Here is a 14,977-nt window from a genome sequence, read left to right as displayed (position 1 = left end):
GAGATGTCCCAGAGGGAAGTGTTAGGTCATCCTCACCAAGAGTTCCCTTATTTCAGGTCCTGTATATTTGTATGCAATTACTGATCTTCAGTGTTTCTGTGAAGCTGCCCAGATTGTGAGATAGTTTGATCTGCAACACAGTTTGGTTATTTTATTTCCTGTTTATCTAGTCAGGGATCTTGGATAGCTTTGTGTCTGAATCAGATAGGAACACGATGAAGTTTGGTTTGGTGAACCTCAACAAGACAGATAAAATAAGGGTGTTACTCTGGGGCAGCTTCAGAGCTGATGTAATATGAGCTCTCTCAGACGAGGTAAGATATTCACTAGGGATGTGTGAAATTTCGACAGACGTTTTGTCTCCAAGCTGGTTTGACATGTTTTGAGCCCCAAACAGCAAAATCAGAACAAAACAAAAGCCTTCAAAACAGCTTTGAAATTAAACAAGGGCACTTGAAATATTTCAAAAGTTTCTAAACGTTTTAAGTTTCGAAGATGGGCTTGGCTTCAGCACCAGTCCCAACCGGCAGCAGCAGCCTGCTGTCATCCCTTGCGCAGACCCAGGGGCCGTGCCCCCCGGGAGGAGTCTGGCACCGCCCCGCCGCCCTCCTGGGGGTGTGGGCCCCTGGATCTGTGTGCCGGATGACAGGAGGCTGCCACTGCTGCCTGGGACCGGCGCTGGGTGCAGCCTCTGCGTTGCTGCCATTGGCCCCAAGCAGCAGCAGCAGCATCCTCCTGTCATCCCACATAAAGATCTGGGGGCTCGCACCCTCTGGAGAGCTGTGGGGCTGGAGGAGCTGGTTGGAGTGTAGCTTAGTGGCAGGAAGTGGGGGAGAGCCAGGGCTGTGCCCCACCAGCCCCACGGAGCTCAGCCCAGTGGTGGGAGTGGGGGAGAGCCCGTGGTGGAGCTGCTCAGAATACAGCCCTGGCTCTCCCCCACCTCCCGCCACCAGGCTGCCCTTCGAGTGGCTCCGCCAGCCCCACAGAGCTCAGCCCCCCAGGGGTTCAGGCCCCCAGATCTGCACACAGGGTGACAGAAAGCTGCCTGGAGCCACCGGCAGTAGCTGTCTTCCTGGTGCTGGGTGTGGGCTGCGCCCAGCGCTGGCCCTGGGCGGCAGCAGCAGCCTCCTGTCATCCTGAGCACAGATCCAAGGCCCCGCACCCCCAGGAGGAGTTGACACAGCCCCACAGCCCTCCCGGGGGTGGGGGCCCCCAGAGCTGTGCACAGGATGCTGGGAGGCTGCTGCTGCCAGCAAGTGACATGAATTTTGCCTGTCAGCAGCTTGAGGTGTAGTTTCCCAGAAACACTTGTACCGATCTCCTTGAAAGCTGGCAGGCTTCATGGCCTCAGCAGGGGCTAGCATGCCTGCAGTTTTCACCCCACTTTATCCAGAGACAAAAATAAGGAGCATGAAATATAAGAGATTTGGGGAGATTTTTATGCATTAATTTTTTGCAGGCAGTGCACCCAAATTGGGATTTTAGATAGGATTTGCATGCTGATGTACTACCAGTGCAGGAAAGCACGAAAAGAGCTAGCAGTGGGAACAGATGGAGCATGAGTACTGGTATCACTGACTGATCAAAAGATGTGATCGGAGTACAGCAAGAGACACAATTTGTGATGAAAGCCTGGGTGAAACTGAAGAAAACCAGAAAATATGCATATATTTTAGTTCCAGACACACAAATTAGTGGTGATATCTGATGAAATAATGCATCATTTTAAGATTCCTCCAATATGGAGGCAATAGATACTGGTAACTGTTTATATCCAATATTTCTAAAGTCTGTCAGCTTTTAAACTTCAGAAAAGCAGTAAATTGGTGGATGACATTTCATTAATTATTGATTCCCCATTTGTAAGCCAATCCTGATTAACTTGCAGGAAAACATAATGCTGTGCAAACAAAGCTTGCTTTCAAGTGTTAGGTTCTGTGCAAGCAAAGCATGCCACCAGCATCTGCTTGTGAAAGATTAAGAAATATTGAGGATCTATTTTTAAAATTATCTCACAATGCTATTTACAAATGTAATCCACAGCAGTCTCTGCAGATTTCTTGTATTTATCTAAGCTCCAATACCTGCACTGTGATTCAGATATTCACACCTTGGCCCCAAGATGTATCAACGGACCAGATTCCCACATGATGTAAGTGGCCATATCTACACTGAAGTTAACAGCTAAAGAGCTGGTCTACTCTTACGTGGATGTGACATCCTCCAGAGGATGAAGGATGCTGGTTTTATGAGCCTCTAAGTGTGCATTTTCATTGAAATCACAATAGTAACTTGTGAAGTGCAGAGATACCTGAACTTGCTTTAAAACAGTTGCCTCGGGCATCAGTAGTGGTCTCGCCACAGCAGCCCAGATTTGCCTGCACTAACCTACTGTGGCTAGTGTGTTACTAGCATACACAGTAGCAGTTACAATCTAGACTAGTGGTTCTCAACCTTTTTAGACTCAAGTCAGCTCTCAGTAGACTCAAGGAACCCCCACATAACATTTATGAATTAAAGCAGCTCCCCATTTCAAAAATGAATTTAGTTATTGCAATGTTTACCTCCTTGCAGGGACAGGAGAATGGCCAGGCAGGAATTGAGCCTGAGCCTGAATGTATCTGCTTATCTCCTCACATCTGGCTTGTCTCCTGGCACCCTTCAGAAGATCTCACTGCACTCCTGGGTACCCTGGTTGAAAATAATTGCCCTAACTAGTTAACCTTATTCCTATGTGATCTAGTTTCATCACAGAATTATGTAATCCTGCTTTTCTTGTTTTCATTTTTCTTAGCTTTTTAAAAATGTACTCTGGGAGAAAGCACATGAGAATTAAAATGGATATAGGGTTTTGCCTTTTGATAGGTCAGGCATAACAAATGCTCCGATTACTTTTATTTGATGCCATAAACAAAAAAATTAGGATGCAAGAAAATACAATCCTGCAGGATTTGCATTTCCTAATAAAGTAAGCATGGGCTAGAAACCAAGTGGTGTTAGGGAAAGGCGGACCATATTGATCTGGACTGTGTTTTTTCCTGTAGTTCAGCAAATAAGAGATCTCTTAACAGCTTTATCTGAAATGAATCATATGTGTTGATTGTCAGATATGATTTTACAGGATAAATATTTACCTGCACTAGCACTGAGTAATGTACCAACTGCAGATAACAGTATCTGATGGATAATCAATATTCATCTGAAATTTTTGGGTATATTCTAAGATATTGACTATGAATTTCAACATATCCTGATGCTCTTGGAGGTGGAGATAAATTTGTTGGCCTATGATGTACTTTTTCTGTCCTCACAAAGAAGGGCTATCTACTTCCCCTTTGCTTCCACTGCTGTAAGTTGCTGCAGAGATTTTTTTCTGAAGGACATGGGACAAGATATTCTTGGGGTACACATAAGAAATCCCCATTTGAAACTAAGACAGGCATATGGGGCTACAACCTCATTTTTCCTTTGTGGAAGGCCAGCTCTCACTTTCTTATGGTAGAGCAAATGCGCCAGGTGTCCAGAAAGAAAAAGTTCCCTCCTTCACATGCAGACTGAGGTGTTACCATGCACAGATTGTCTGTATGAGAGATCTGCCCTGGATCCCTCCTCAGTCAGTAACCTACAAAGGACAAGAGGGCTCAGAGAGGGAAAAGCCTGTGCCAGTTCCTTTGCAAGGCCTGAGCCAAATGTGGATGTAGCGAGGGTTCCCGAAAGGACTGTGACTAGCCTCAACTACTGATGTTGCTGACCATGGTCCTGTCGAAGGAGTGCCCCCGCTCCAGCGCAGGCAGCAGAGGCAGCTGAGCCCTGCAGAGGAGGCAGAGTCTGTTTCCCTCGACCTCGACTCAATCCAGCCAACCAGAGATGCTCACTAAGTGCCTCTGGGAGGTCCCCATCTCACAGACAGTATTTCCAGCTCCCACCAGGCTTCACCAATACAGATCCATTTCTACAGTTACCAAGTACTGCACCAACAGTTGTATGGCACCCTGATAACTTAGATGGACCATGTACAAGGTGCCAGATGAGTACAGAATAACCTCTACAGTTCATTCTGTCCTACAGTTTCAGACTACAGTCAAAGTCATGACATCGCTGCATGCCTTCTTCCACTCACCTCTATTGGTATAAAAAATAAAAATGGCCTTTCACCAATATAAAACTGGTGTGTGGGGAGACTCAGGCCTCTGTTCTCCCCAGGTTACTCCTGCTATAGTCTGACCTATGAATAACAAGGCTGAGGTTAAAGACATGACATTTCTCAGAGTCCCATCCCATAGCTGCCTTATCCAGCCCACTGGAATCAGCGCAAGTCCAGGACACCAGGAGCCTTCTTTGACTCGTAGACTTGTGATAACATTTGACCATTAAAGTGTTTTTTCACCCTTAAAAATACCATTGTTACACTAGTTTTGTGTGCCCTATATTTATTGTAATACATGCAAGCTATGTCAGACACACCAGTGTTAGCATATTGTCTTCAGGTTGTGCCCTCGGTGATTTGTGGGCAGTCCCACTAACTTTGAGTATCTGAAGACACTGGCTTTTCTGAAGGACCTGCAATAGCTCCAAATTGTTCATCACATTATAACTGGTAGATTATGTTAGTATTTGACTATATTTTATTCTTCCTCACTCTGTAGGAATTAACCAGTGGGATAGGTTATTGATGGAGGGAAGGGAAGTTGTAGGGAAAAGGACTGCTGCTCACATTGCTAATGGGCTGGAGGCAGACCAAAGAGAAAGTCCCTTCTTAGGGTACTTGTGGTGATTTAGCCAAGGGAGAGTAGTGCTAAATAGAGCTAAACAGGAAAAGGTTTAGCTGTCCCGTGAAAACTCCTGTGTTTTGAGGGAGGGAAATTCCATTTGGCGTCAACCAAGACTTTTCACTGTGCTTTGTGAAAAAAGCAGAAAGAGAAAGACGAGGCTTCATATGCTCCAGAATAACCAGTTGTGCGCATGAAAGTCAGATTCACTTCACAGCTCTGTATCAGGAAGACCTAATTCTGTTTCCCCATCCTAAAGATTTTCTCGAGCCACCAGGCTGTTGGATATTCTGAGAAGGGTGAAAACATCTGTCTAACAAGAAACTGCTTTCTCATCAAACAAGTACATGCAGTTTTTTGCAGCACCTTCCATAGAAAGCTGTGATGAATCTTTCCACACTCCCCCACAAAAATCTAATTTGCTTAGTAAGTTCCTCACCCAGTGCCAAACCAGATTTCCTCATAATCACACAGAGCTGATGCTGCTGACATTGCTCCTCCACACATAGTTTATGTTTCTGCTCCCCCTCTTCTCCCCTTCACCGCATAATAGGGCTGCTGTCCCTTTCCCTAGGCACAAAAAGGCTGCTGACACCCCTCCATACACTCCAACTTCTACACACCCAGCAGGAGAGAGAACAACTTCAGCTACCCTGAAAGTAGTTCTTCTATCAGAGGGAGCTGGCTGAGCCAGTACATTTTTCATGAGAGAGAGAGGAGCCTGGCAAGAGCCTTGCAAAGCAGGCCGTCTCATTTAAAAATTGTAGCCAGATTACTTCTGCTGTAGTCTGCCCTGTGAGTAACAAGGCTGAGGTTAAAAAACTTGAAAGTCCTCAGCTATCCCACCCCATAGCTGCCTTATCCAGCCCACCTTCGAATCCTCCCCTGCCCTGCTCTCATGTGCCTTTCCTTGCCAGCTGAAGGAGAGAGAGAGCGAGAGAGAGAAGAATAAGCCAAAAGCTGCACAGTAGGTATTCCTCCTCCTCCCAGCCCCATCTACCAGCCAATGTGAATGTGCAGTAACCTATTTTGCTGTGCATTAGAACTTCATGGGAAAAACCATAATAACATGTTAATGCACAGTAAAATTAGGCTATTGCACATTAAGTGTGACTAAAAATGCAATCAGAACTCTTGGTAGAAGTGATATCTTTTATTAGACCAATTAGATAGTTGCAAAAAAATAAAAAAGCATGCACTTTCACTACTGCTCATTAGGGCAGCCTAATGCCCTTTCAGTTAGACCTCAGACTAGAGGTACTAAACTTAATGTGCAGTAGCAAAAGTGCATTAAATGAATGTGTGAATGCACCCCCTAAGAACCAGAAAGACTAAAGCAAAAGGCAAAGTGAAACATACCTCATAAAGACATGTTTAAGAGCTCTGCACAGGACTCTTAGTGAGCAAATGTGGTGTGTTAGTCAGTGAGGACCAGTGAATATGAAGCTGCCCAAAGCTGTTTCCAGTGTAACTTTTTAAGATGGATTCATGCTTCAAATAATGCATCAGAATGGAATCCTGCATCCTGAAGGTGATGCACTTGATAGAGATTGCATTTAGTGATTACAAAAAACACCCATGGTTTGTTACCTTGTTTTTTGGGTGGGGGTTGGTTGGTTGTTTGTTTTTTTACTTTCTGATTGATAAGCTTGAAACTGAACTCAGTCTTCATACATTCCATATGTTGTCTTCTGCTGCACCCTGATCTGGTTGGGCAGATGGAGTTACTGACATTGATCTTTCCTGGTTTGATGTTTAAAGAGAACTAGTGCTTAGACATTTTGGGAGAGGGATGGTTTGAACTGACACACAAGTTCAGTCCTGCAAGAGGCTGAGCATTCTGGTTCAGATCCAGCATAGCACTTAAGCATGTGCTTAACTTCAACCACGTGAATAGTCCTATTGTCTCCCATGTCACTCCTGCGTACAACGTTGAGAATGTGCATAAGTGCTTTGCTGGACCAGGGCCAGAGTGCACTGCACCTTCCAGGAGCAAAGCAAGAAAGAATTGCATGGACTCTGTGACAAACAAGAAGAAAAGGTAAGATGAAAGCTGGACCTAGCAACCTTGACAATGTTTCTTTCAGTGCTTGATCCAAAAGTTGTTATTTTGAGACTGTATGATCCAAGGGCATATTACTTTTCTAATACTCATCTATCAAATACCTATCTATCCAAGGGTTTTCTCACATGTTCAGGGCCACATGAGCTACAAGCATTTTGTCCAGATCACCTCAGATTTAAAAAATAATTATTTACTAATGTAGGATGCAATCCTGCAATTGGGGCCATGAGGGTGAACCCTTATGACCCACGTAATCACATCAGAATCAGTACAGAGAAAATTGTCTATGCTTTAAAATGGGAAATATTAAAAGCCTATGTCTAGGCCTCCATCATATCCACCATTTACATCTGCAATAAAAATGAGGGGGGTGGGGGGTCCTTCAGAAGATGTAGGAGTTCAGGGGTTAGTAAGCATCAAGACTTTTGATCACTACCTCAGTTGGAACTTCTTACATCTATACAACTCATCTGGAAATGTCTGGAAATCTCAGGAAATACATTTTCTTGAAAAGATTTCTGTTACTTGTTATGAGTTGGACTATAAATAACATTAAGGACTTTGGGGATGTTTAAACATCTCTGTTTCTTGTCCCAGCTGATACAGAGGCAGATATAAATGACACATAATAGGTTATGAGAAAAGACGTCCAAATGGTTCTAAACCTTTTTCTTTAATTCACTTGGGGCTGGAGTGAAAGTTTGTATTACTAGTTACAATTTTACTATTACTACTTCAACCCCCTCTACATTGCATTTACCATAAGCACTCTGAATGGTGTGAATGAGCATTACAAAAATACTATTAACTTTACTCTTCTGTAGGGACTTCCACCTGAGGAATTGAAAGAGCCTCACAAACTTTAATAAATTAAACCTCACAACCCAACCATTAGGTAGGTATCCCCTTATTGCCAATTTACAGGTGGCAAAGCTGAGCCACAGAAAGACTGAGGCCAGAACATAATCAATTTCTAAGATGCTTCCACTTAGGCAGTTCAACGCTTGTAATTTATGCATGGCCTGTGGGTGAAATCTGGCCCACAGAGCCATTTTATCCGGCTTGCAGAGCCAGTGAACTTCAGTAGCGTTCTGTTAGCGGGGGGAGGGACACTTCTCCTATATCACAGCTGGGCTGCAAAAAGATATGGTGGCAGTGGCCGCAGCAACAGCTAGGTTAGTAGAGACACCCTGCTTTGGACCTCAGCTCAGTTGTTTCAGCCAGCTGCCTGTTTACTATCACCAACCATTGCCCTACGTGAGTTATCCTAGCCAACAGGATTAGGCACCTAGGTTTCCTATCAAGTGACTATTAAGTTCCTCCCAAAGCTGATCTGTATCACCTAGATTCCTATCAGCGGGGAATTCCTGGTTTTTTAACTAATCACTTATTAATTTTAAAAGCAAACAGTCTGGCAGCAAAGACTGAAACCCAGGATTTCCTCCTCCCAATGAAGTGCTATAAACACTTGGCTATGGAGTTATGCTTCTTCTTGATCAGGCTTTCCTAAGAAGTAGATGTGGGGAGACTTTAGAATGAGTGAAGCCTAGAAACCACATCTCCCACTTCCTGGGCAAGGCTATAGGGCAAAAGATGGGCTTCTCCTCCTCTTCCTCATCAGTCATTTTCTGCTGAGCTTTATGCATACTCTCAATACTAAATAACCACTAGATACAATATAGTCTGTCCTCTCTTAGGCATCAAGGACTTAAAAGCATAACAAATTAGGTTGGACAGGACCTCAGGAGGTCATCTAATCCAACCCCCTGCTCAAAGCAGGAACACCAAACAAAATTAGTATGGCACATGTGCAAGGATGATGTGCAAATTCATGCAGTATTCTATATTTTTCTACATCTCAGGAGGAATAATCAAAACCACAAATATAAAATGGGTGACACATGGCTGGATGGCAGCACTATGGAGAAAGACTTGGGAGTCTTGGTAGATCACAAACTCAATACGAGTCTTCAGTGTGATGCAGCCGCACAAAAAGCGAGTGTGGTTTTGGGATGCATCAGCAGAAGGATGAGGTGCAAGACATGGGAGGCAATAGTGCCTCTCTACTCAGCACTGGTTAGACCTCACCTAGAGTACCGTATGCAGTTCTGGGTTCCACATTTTAAAAAGGACGTGAAGCAGTAAGAGAAGGTCCAGAGGCAGACAGCAAAGATGATAAAGGAACTGGAAAGCAAGTCATATGAGGAAAAGCTAAAGGAGCTAGGCATGTTCAGGTTCCAGAAAAAGTGCTTAAGAGGGGACATGATAGCAGTCTTCAAATACTTGAAAAGTTGCCATGAAGAAGCAGAAAAGCACTTTTTCTCTCTTACTGTATAGGAGGATGTGGACCAATGGCTTGAACTTGCAGCAAAGTAAGTTTAGATTGGATATCCAGAAAAAACTTATTCACTGTTAGAACATGTGTCACAGTGATTTTAATCAGGTGTTAGCTACAGCCAAGGCTAGAGACTTTGTCTTGGTTATGCCAATGCTCCTGCTGGGAGCAAAGCCAGCGGTTCCTGGCTAGAGGGTCTTGCCCCTCTGTTCAGGGTCAGACTGAGTGTCATATTGGTGTAAGGAAGGAATTTTACTCATGGTCAGATTGGTATGGACTGTGGGGGTTTTTGTCTTGCTCTGTAGTGGAGGGCATGGCCTGCTATCCATGATCTGATCATATATTGAAGAAGGACATTGGCTGCTGTGGCTCCCCTGCTTTACCTGTGGCAGGTTAGGGTGTTAGGTCTATGTTGTATCAGGGTTGATGGTAGTCTTCTGTAGAGTATAGTTCATGGTTTGTATGGGATGGTTTGATTGGGATGGTCCTGCCTCAGGCAAGGGGTTGGACTAGATGACTTCTGGAGGTCCCGTCCAGGCCCACTTCTCTGTGATTGTATAATTCCCAACTCTATTATCCCAGTCAAGGCTTTGTCTACCCAGGTCTTAAAAACCACTAAAAATGGAGATTCCACAACGTCTCTGTGAAGCACGTTTCAGTGCTTTTCTATTGTTCTAGTGAGAAAGTTTCCCTAATATCTAAACTACACTTCCCTTGCTGCAACTTGAGACAATTGCTCCTTGTTCTGATATCTGCCACCATGGAGAACAGTCTAGCACCATCATCTTTGGAACTATCATTCAGGTAGATGAAGGCTGTTATTAAATCCCTCGTCAGTCTTCTCTTCTCCAGACTAAATAAGCCCAATTTCATCAGCCTCTCCTCATAATTCATGTTCCCCAGCCCTCTAACCATTTCTGTTGACCTCTGCTGGACCCTCTTCAATTTGTCCACATCCTTTCTATAGTGTGTGGGGGGGCAAACTGGACGCTGTACTCCAGATATGGCCTCACCAAAGCTGAATAGAGGGGAAGAATCACTTCCATCAATCTGCTGGCAACACTCCTACAAATGCAGCCCAGTATGCCATTAGCCTTCTTGGCAACAAGGGCACACTGCTGGCTCATATTCAGCTTTTTGTCCTCTGTAACCCCCAGGTCTCTTTCTGCTGCTTTAGCCAGTCAGGTTCCAGCCTGTACCTGTGCATGGGATTTTTTCATCTTAAGTGCAGAACTTTGCACTTGTCCTTATTAAACTTCATGGCTAGGTACAGACATTACACATAAATCACTTTAAGTTTAAACCTGTAACAGAACAGATGTTTGGTGCACATAAATTAGTTTGAAAATGGCTGAAACTTGTTTAAGATAAACCTGGTTGAATGTAGTATCAGACTTAACTGATTTGGCTCAAATAGGTTTATGCAGTGTCTGTCCCAAACCCCTTCCTGGTTTAACTTAAACTGGAGTCTCCCAGAATCCCAGATGCTTTACACCCCTGGGTGGGGCTGTCTGCTCCAGAGAGCTGAGCTGGTCCTTCCCCTTTGCCTCCTGTTTGCAGCTTTGATAGAAGCAGCAGGCACAGCAGGATCTGCCTGGCTTCCCCATTACCCAATCCCCCCTCACCAATCCCTGCTTAATCCCCCCTCCCCTCTCCCAGAGCATGGACTGTAGCCAGCATGTGCTATTCCACCTAATGCAGAGACGTGTCTGTGTAAGGCAGACAGGACAAAGGCAGACAGGACAGTGTCTGCTTAGGGCTTTTTGGAGTAAATCAACAGGCAGCTTGGTAATGTCCCTCCATTCCTTTCTTGGAAAAAGTTGTTTAAGAAGAGTTTGAACTAATGAGAGAGGCTTTTGTTTTCTTGATGGGCTGATAAACACTGAGTTAGGGGTGATAAACACTGTGTTATCAACTCCCTGCTGGGCTGGTCAGGAGCAGTGGGGGAGGCACCCCTCCCTAATCAGAGCATCCTGCCAGGGCTTAGCCATGCTCCCCCTCAGCTCAGCACTGTGGAAGGGAAGGGACAGCTGCTGTAGTGCCCCCTGCCACTGCAGGACTAAATTTCTTCAATTCAGAGGGGTTATCTGTACGGTTACAAACCGGTTCAGCCTAGACAGGTTAGATTAACCTGCAAAGACTGAATCAGTTCAGGCTTTTTGAATGTCTGCCCGTAAGATTTCTTTTGGTCCAATCCTCCAATTTTTCTAGAACTCTCTGAATCCTAGGCCTACCCTCCAGCATGTCTACTCTCCTACCCAGCTTGGTGTCATCCACAATTTAGGCAAAGTTAGTTGCTTCTCAAAGCCAATTCCAGTGAAATTAGATAAATTGGGTGCATGATCTGGTCAGTGCAGTAGCTCAAGTCTCAAAACATGGGGATCTTTTAAAACCAAAATGGAGGTGCCTAATGAAGCCAGTGATTTTCCAGTGAAACAGCTGTGTCAAGTTGGATCTTTTCTGATTTAGGTATCTAAACTCTACTTACATCTTGTTAGGGGACTGATAAGATTGATTAGGATCTGGCCTTAAATGACTGGTCCAAGATCACATAAGAGCTAAGTGGCAAAGCTGGAAATGGAACATCTCACTGTACCTACTTAATGCCCTTGTTTTAACCATTAGATAATGTTTTCTCTCCTACTATATCAACATATCGGTCTGACAGCATTTGGGACCAAATCATCTTCTCTCTGCAAATTACAAAGACCTGTCAAAAGCGAAAAATTAAAGAAAATTTTGTTCCAAACAACAACCAAACAGGTACAGGTAGGCATCTACTGGGATTCTCACACAAAGAAGCCAATAGGAATTCAATGTCTGGATGTTTTTGAAAACCCACTAGGTAGCTGTGTGCATTGTCAAGCACAGAAATACATTTAAAATCTAGACAGAGGTCCTAATTCATGGTAGAGGTATTGGATGTTATCTTGTGTCCAGACATACACCTTGAGATAGGGAGGAATAGCCAAAGATTTTAAAATATAATGTGCTTTTGTGTCAGTACGAGCATCTTCTCAATCCTGGCATACTAGTGCTTTACTACTCCCCTCTCAAGCCCTGGAATTAATGTTAGAACTGTCAGTGCTAATCTCTCTGGAATTTCTTATGGAAATGGGGTTGATTTTCTGACAGATCATAGTAGAAAGTGGTTGACTGCTAGCTTCAAACTGCTACACCGTACTGACATATCTTTCAATCCGCAGAGCCCCAAATGAATGGTGAGGTGAGGCTTTTGTGGAGCAGTGGGTTCTGGCTTATGTATGATCAGATCTTCCAATTTTATATTAACATGGCAGGCTTGTGTGTTTAATGCCTTCAGCATCACATGGTGCAGCACCCTCTGCAGTTCACTGGAGTATATTTGAAATTTTAGGGCTAGGAAAAGGCTATCTGCTCCAAATCTGTTCCAAAAAGGCTGTATACTTCAAATACCAATTGGATATATACAGATAGGCTTGATTTTTCTTTTCTAGCCTAAATTTTTGTGTTCTAAGTCTTAATGTACAGCAGATTTTACAATAGAATTATGTGTTTCTTAGAAGGTATAATTTGTAATAGGAAGACTGATACATCCAAGGGCCTGTATTTTCAAAGTACCTAGTGATTTTGAGTGCCTCAATTTTGGCAGGCACTGTAAAGAAGAGATGTGAAGAGTGCCTGATTTTTTTAGAGGGCGTATTCTAAAAATCAACTCAAAATTGTTAGTCACTTTTGAAAATGCAGACCTTATCAGCTGTGATTGGGATCATAGGCAACCCTTATTTACCGTTCCTCTTAGAAAGCTTTTTTCCAGTACTAATTGTTCACTCGGTATTAGTTCAGGATGTTGATCTATATGGTTTTACTGCCCACAGTAGCCATATTAGTGACTCGCCTTTTTAAGAGATGAACCTGAGGAAGTTAGTTATTGACAACCTTGCAATTTGCACAATAAAGTTTAACAGTTTACATCCACTCTAAAGCTTTATCAATGTTTTCAATGTATCACCTGCTCAGTTTATTGGTACTTATGCATACATTGATTCTTTCCCTCTCTTTTTTCCCCAAGCATGCAAACGTAAAGAACAAGAACCGAACAAAGAGAGGAACAATTCCCAGAAGAAATCTCGCCTAGTTTTCACCGATCTTCAACGCAGAACACTTTTTGCCATCTTCAAGGAGAACAAACGTCCATCCAAAGAAATGCAGATCACCATTTCCCAACAGCTGGGCTTGGAACTTACCACTGTCAGTAACTTCTTCATGAATGCTAGGAGGCGCAGTCTTGAGAAATGGCAGGACGATTTGAGTACAGGGGGATCCTCTTCAACCTCCAGCACTTGTACCAAAGCATGACTGAAGAAAGGAATCTAAATTGGGCACAACTCAACTATAAAAAAAAAAAGAAAAGAAAAAGAAAAAAAGGAAAAAAAGATGAAAGAAAGGATTCTTGGTGGGGCCCTTCACTGGTGATTGGAAAGCACAATTCTCTCGGAAAGTAATTCTAGCCTAGCTGTAAACATAGGACACTTTTTATGACTATTTAGTCAGTTTTGGAAGGCTAAAGTCACAAATTAATCTCTTTCAGTATAATATTACACTCAAGACAGATTAAGCAGGTCTGAAACATAAGTGGGTCACTCATGACACAGATTTCTCCTTGAAAACTGAAACAGACTTAAAATATGAAAAAGCAACAAAATACTGCAGATCACACTTGGAGTTGGTTGCTACACGGGAGAAATGCAAACATGTCTGACCTCATCTTTTTCAGAATGCTTAGCTTCACCACATCACACTATACCAAAGTTCACAGTCATGATACAACAATATGAGAAGGGAGCACAAATTTTAAGACAGAGAAATTTAAAAATCCAAGAACCTGTTTTTTAAACTCAGGCACGGTTTTATTAAGCATTTTATGGGGGAAGGGGGGGGAGGGGCAGGGCAAATGATCCAGTTTAAGTTTTGGGTTTTTCTAAAATTTATCAGTAAAAACTCGCTTGATCTTGGATTAGTAATAATCAGTTCACTTGAGCTCAAAGTATCAAGCACAAAGACAATAGATATAGAAAATGGGATGGTTCTGGATTCATTACATCTGTTCTTTCAAAAATGCTCTAATTTGTGAAGTCGTTAGTGAAGAGTATGTGACCACATAAGCCTCAAGCACACTTTGCAGTTTGTCACAAATTCTGTGTTTGTACATAATGCAGATGCACACTCAGGAGGTCAATTTAACTGCTACAGTACATGGAACAAACACAAAATTTTGTAAGAGCTAGATTTTTTAAGGTTGTTAATATGCCCTTTTTAGTTATGCTTCTTGTTTCTCGTTTTTTGTGTCATTTTCACTGAAGAATACTTCAAGACTTTTGTTGTTTCATCTGTTCTGGATTAGAGTTCTGTGGTACTTTCTTGCAGAACAAATAGCAACCTCTTTAAGGATATCATTGACCATTTTAGATATGCTGCATATGACTTAAATATGACATCTAAATTCATCACATTGTTAAATCCTCTCCAACCACTTCATCTAACCTGATAAAAACACAGCACACCAAAGATAGCATACTGCAAACCAAAGACTATTAAACTTGCCATTATCTTTCATCATCATCATCATCACCACCACCAGATTGTGGTTATTTTAGAAATCAGAGTCTTGCATACACCAAACAAAGCATAAATCTCTTGTTTTGATTTGCTATATAATTGAGCAGAAAGTGAATGCTGAAAAAACAAGCAGAGTTGTAAGTGGAGTAGCAGAGCTAACACAGCCACACTAGCTGCAGTTACCGTAGTCTTCAATACCATAAGCAATCC

The 14,977-nt window shown here is 43.1% G+C and overlaps 1 protein-coding gene across 1 annotated transcript in view; it reads left to right on the top strand.

Annotated features, from left to right (window-relative positions):
- The window catches only part of ONECUT2 (one cut homeobox 2), a 43,748-nt gene extending 29,677 nt beyond the window's left edge, over positions 1-14,071 (top strand). Inside the window, exon 2 of the mRNA XM_019532492.1 lies at positions 13,221-14,071. Within this exon, the coding sequence (XP_019388037.1) occupies positions 13,221-13,507 (287 nt within the window). The 3' untranslated portion in view covers positions 13,508-14,071. The remainder of the gene's footprint in view (positions 1-13,220) is intronic.
- The last annotated feature ends 906 nt before the right edge of the window (positions 14,072-14,977 follow it).

Source organism: Crocodylus porosus, unplaced genomic scaffold (genome assembly GCF_001723895.1).
Source record: "Crocodylus porosus isolate Cpor-Errol unplaced genomic scaffold, CroPor_comp1, whole genome shotgun sequence".
NCBI lineage: Eukaryota > Metazoa > Chordata > Crocodylia > Crocodylidae > Crocodylus > Crocodylus porosus.
The sequence above is the reverse complement of the archived record's forward strand: the minus strand, read 5'-3'. Positions and strand labels throughout refer to the sequence as shown.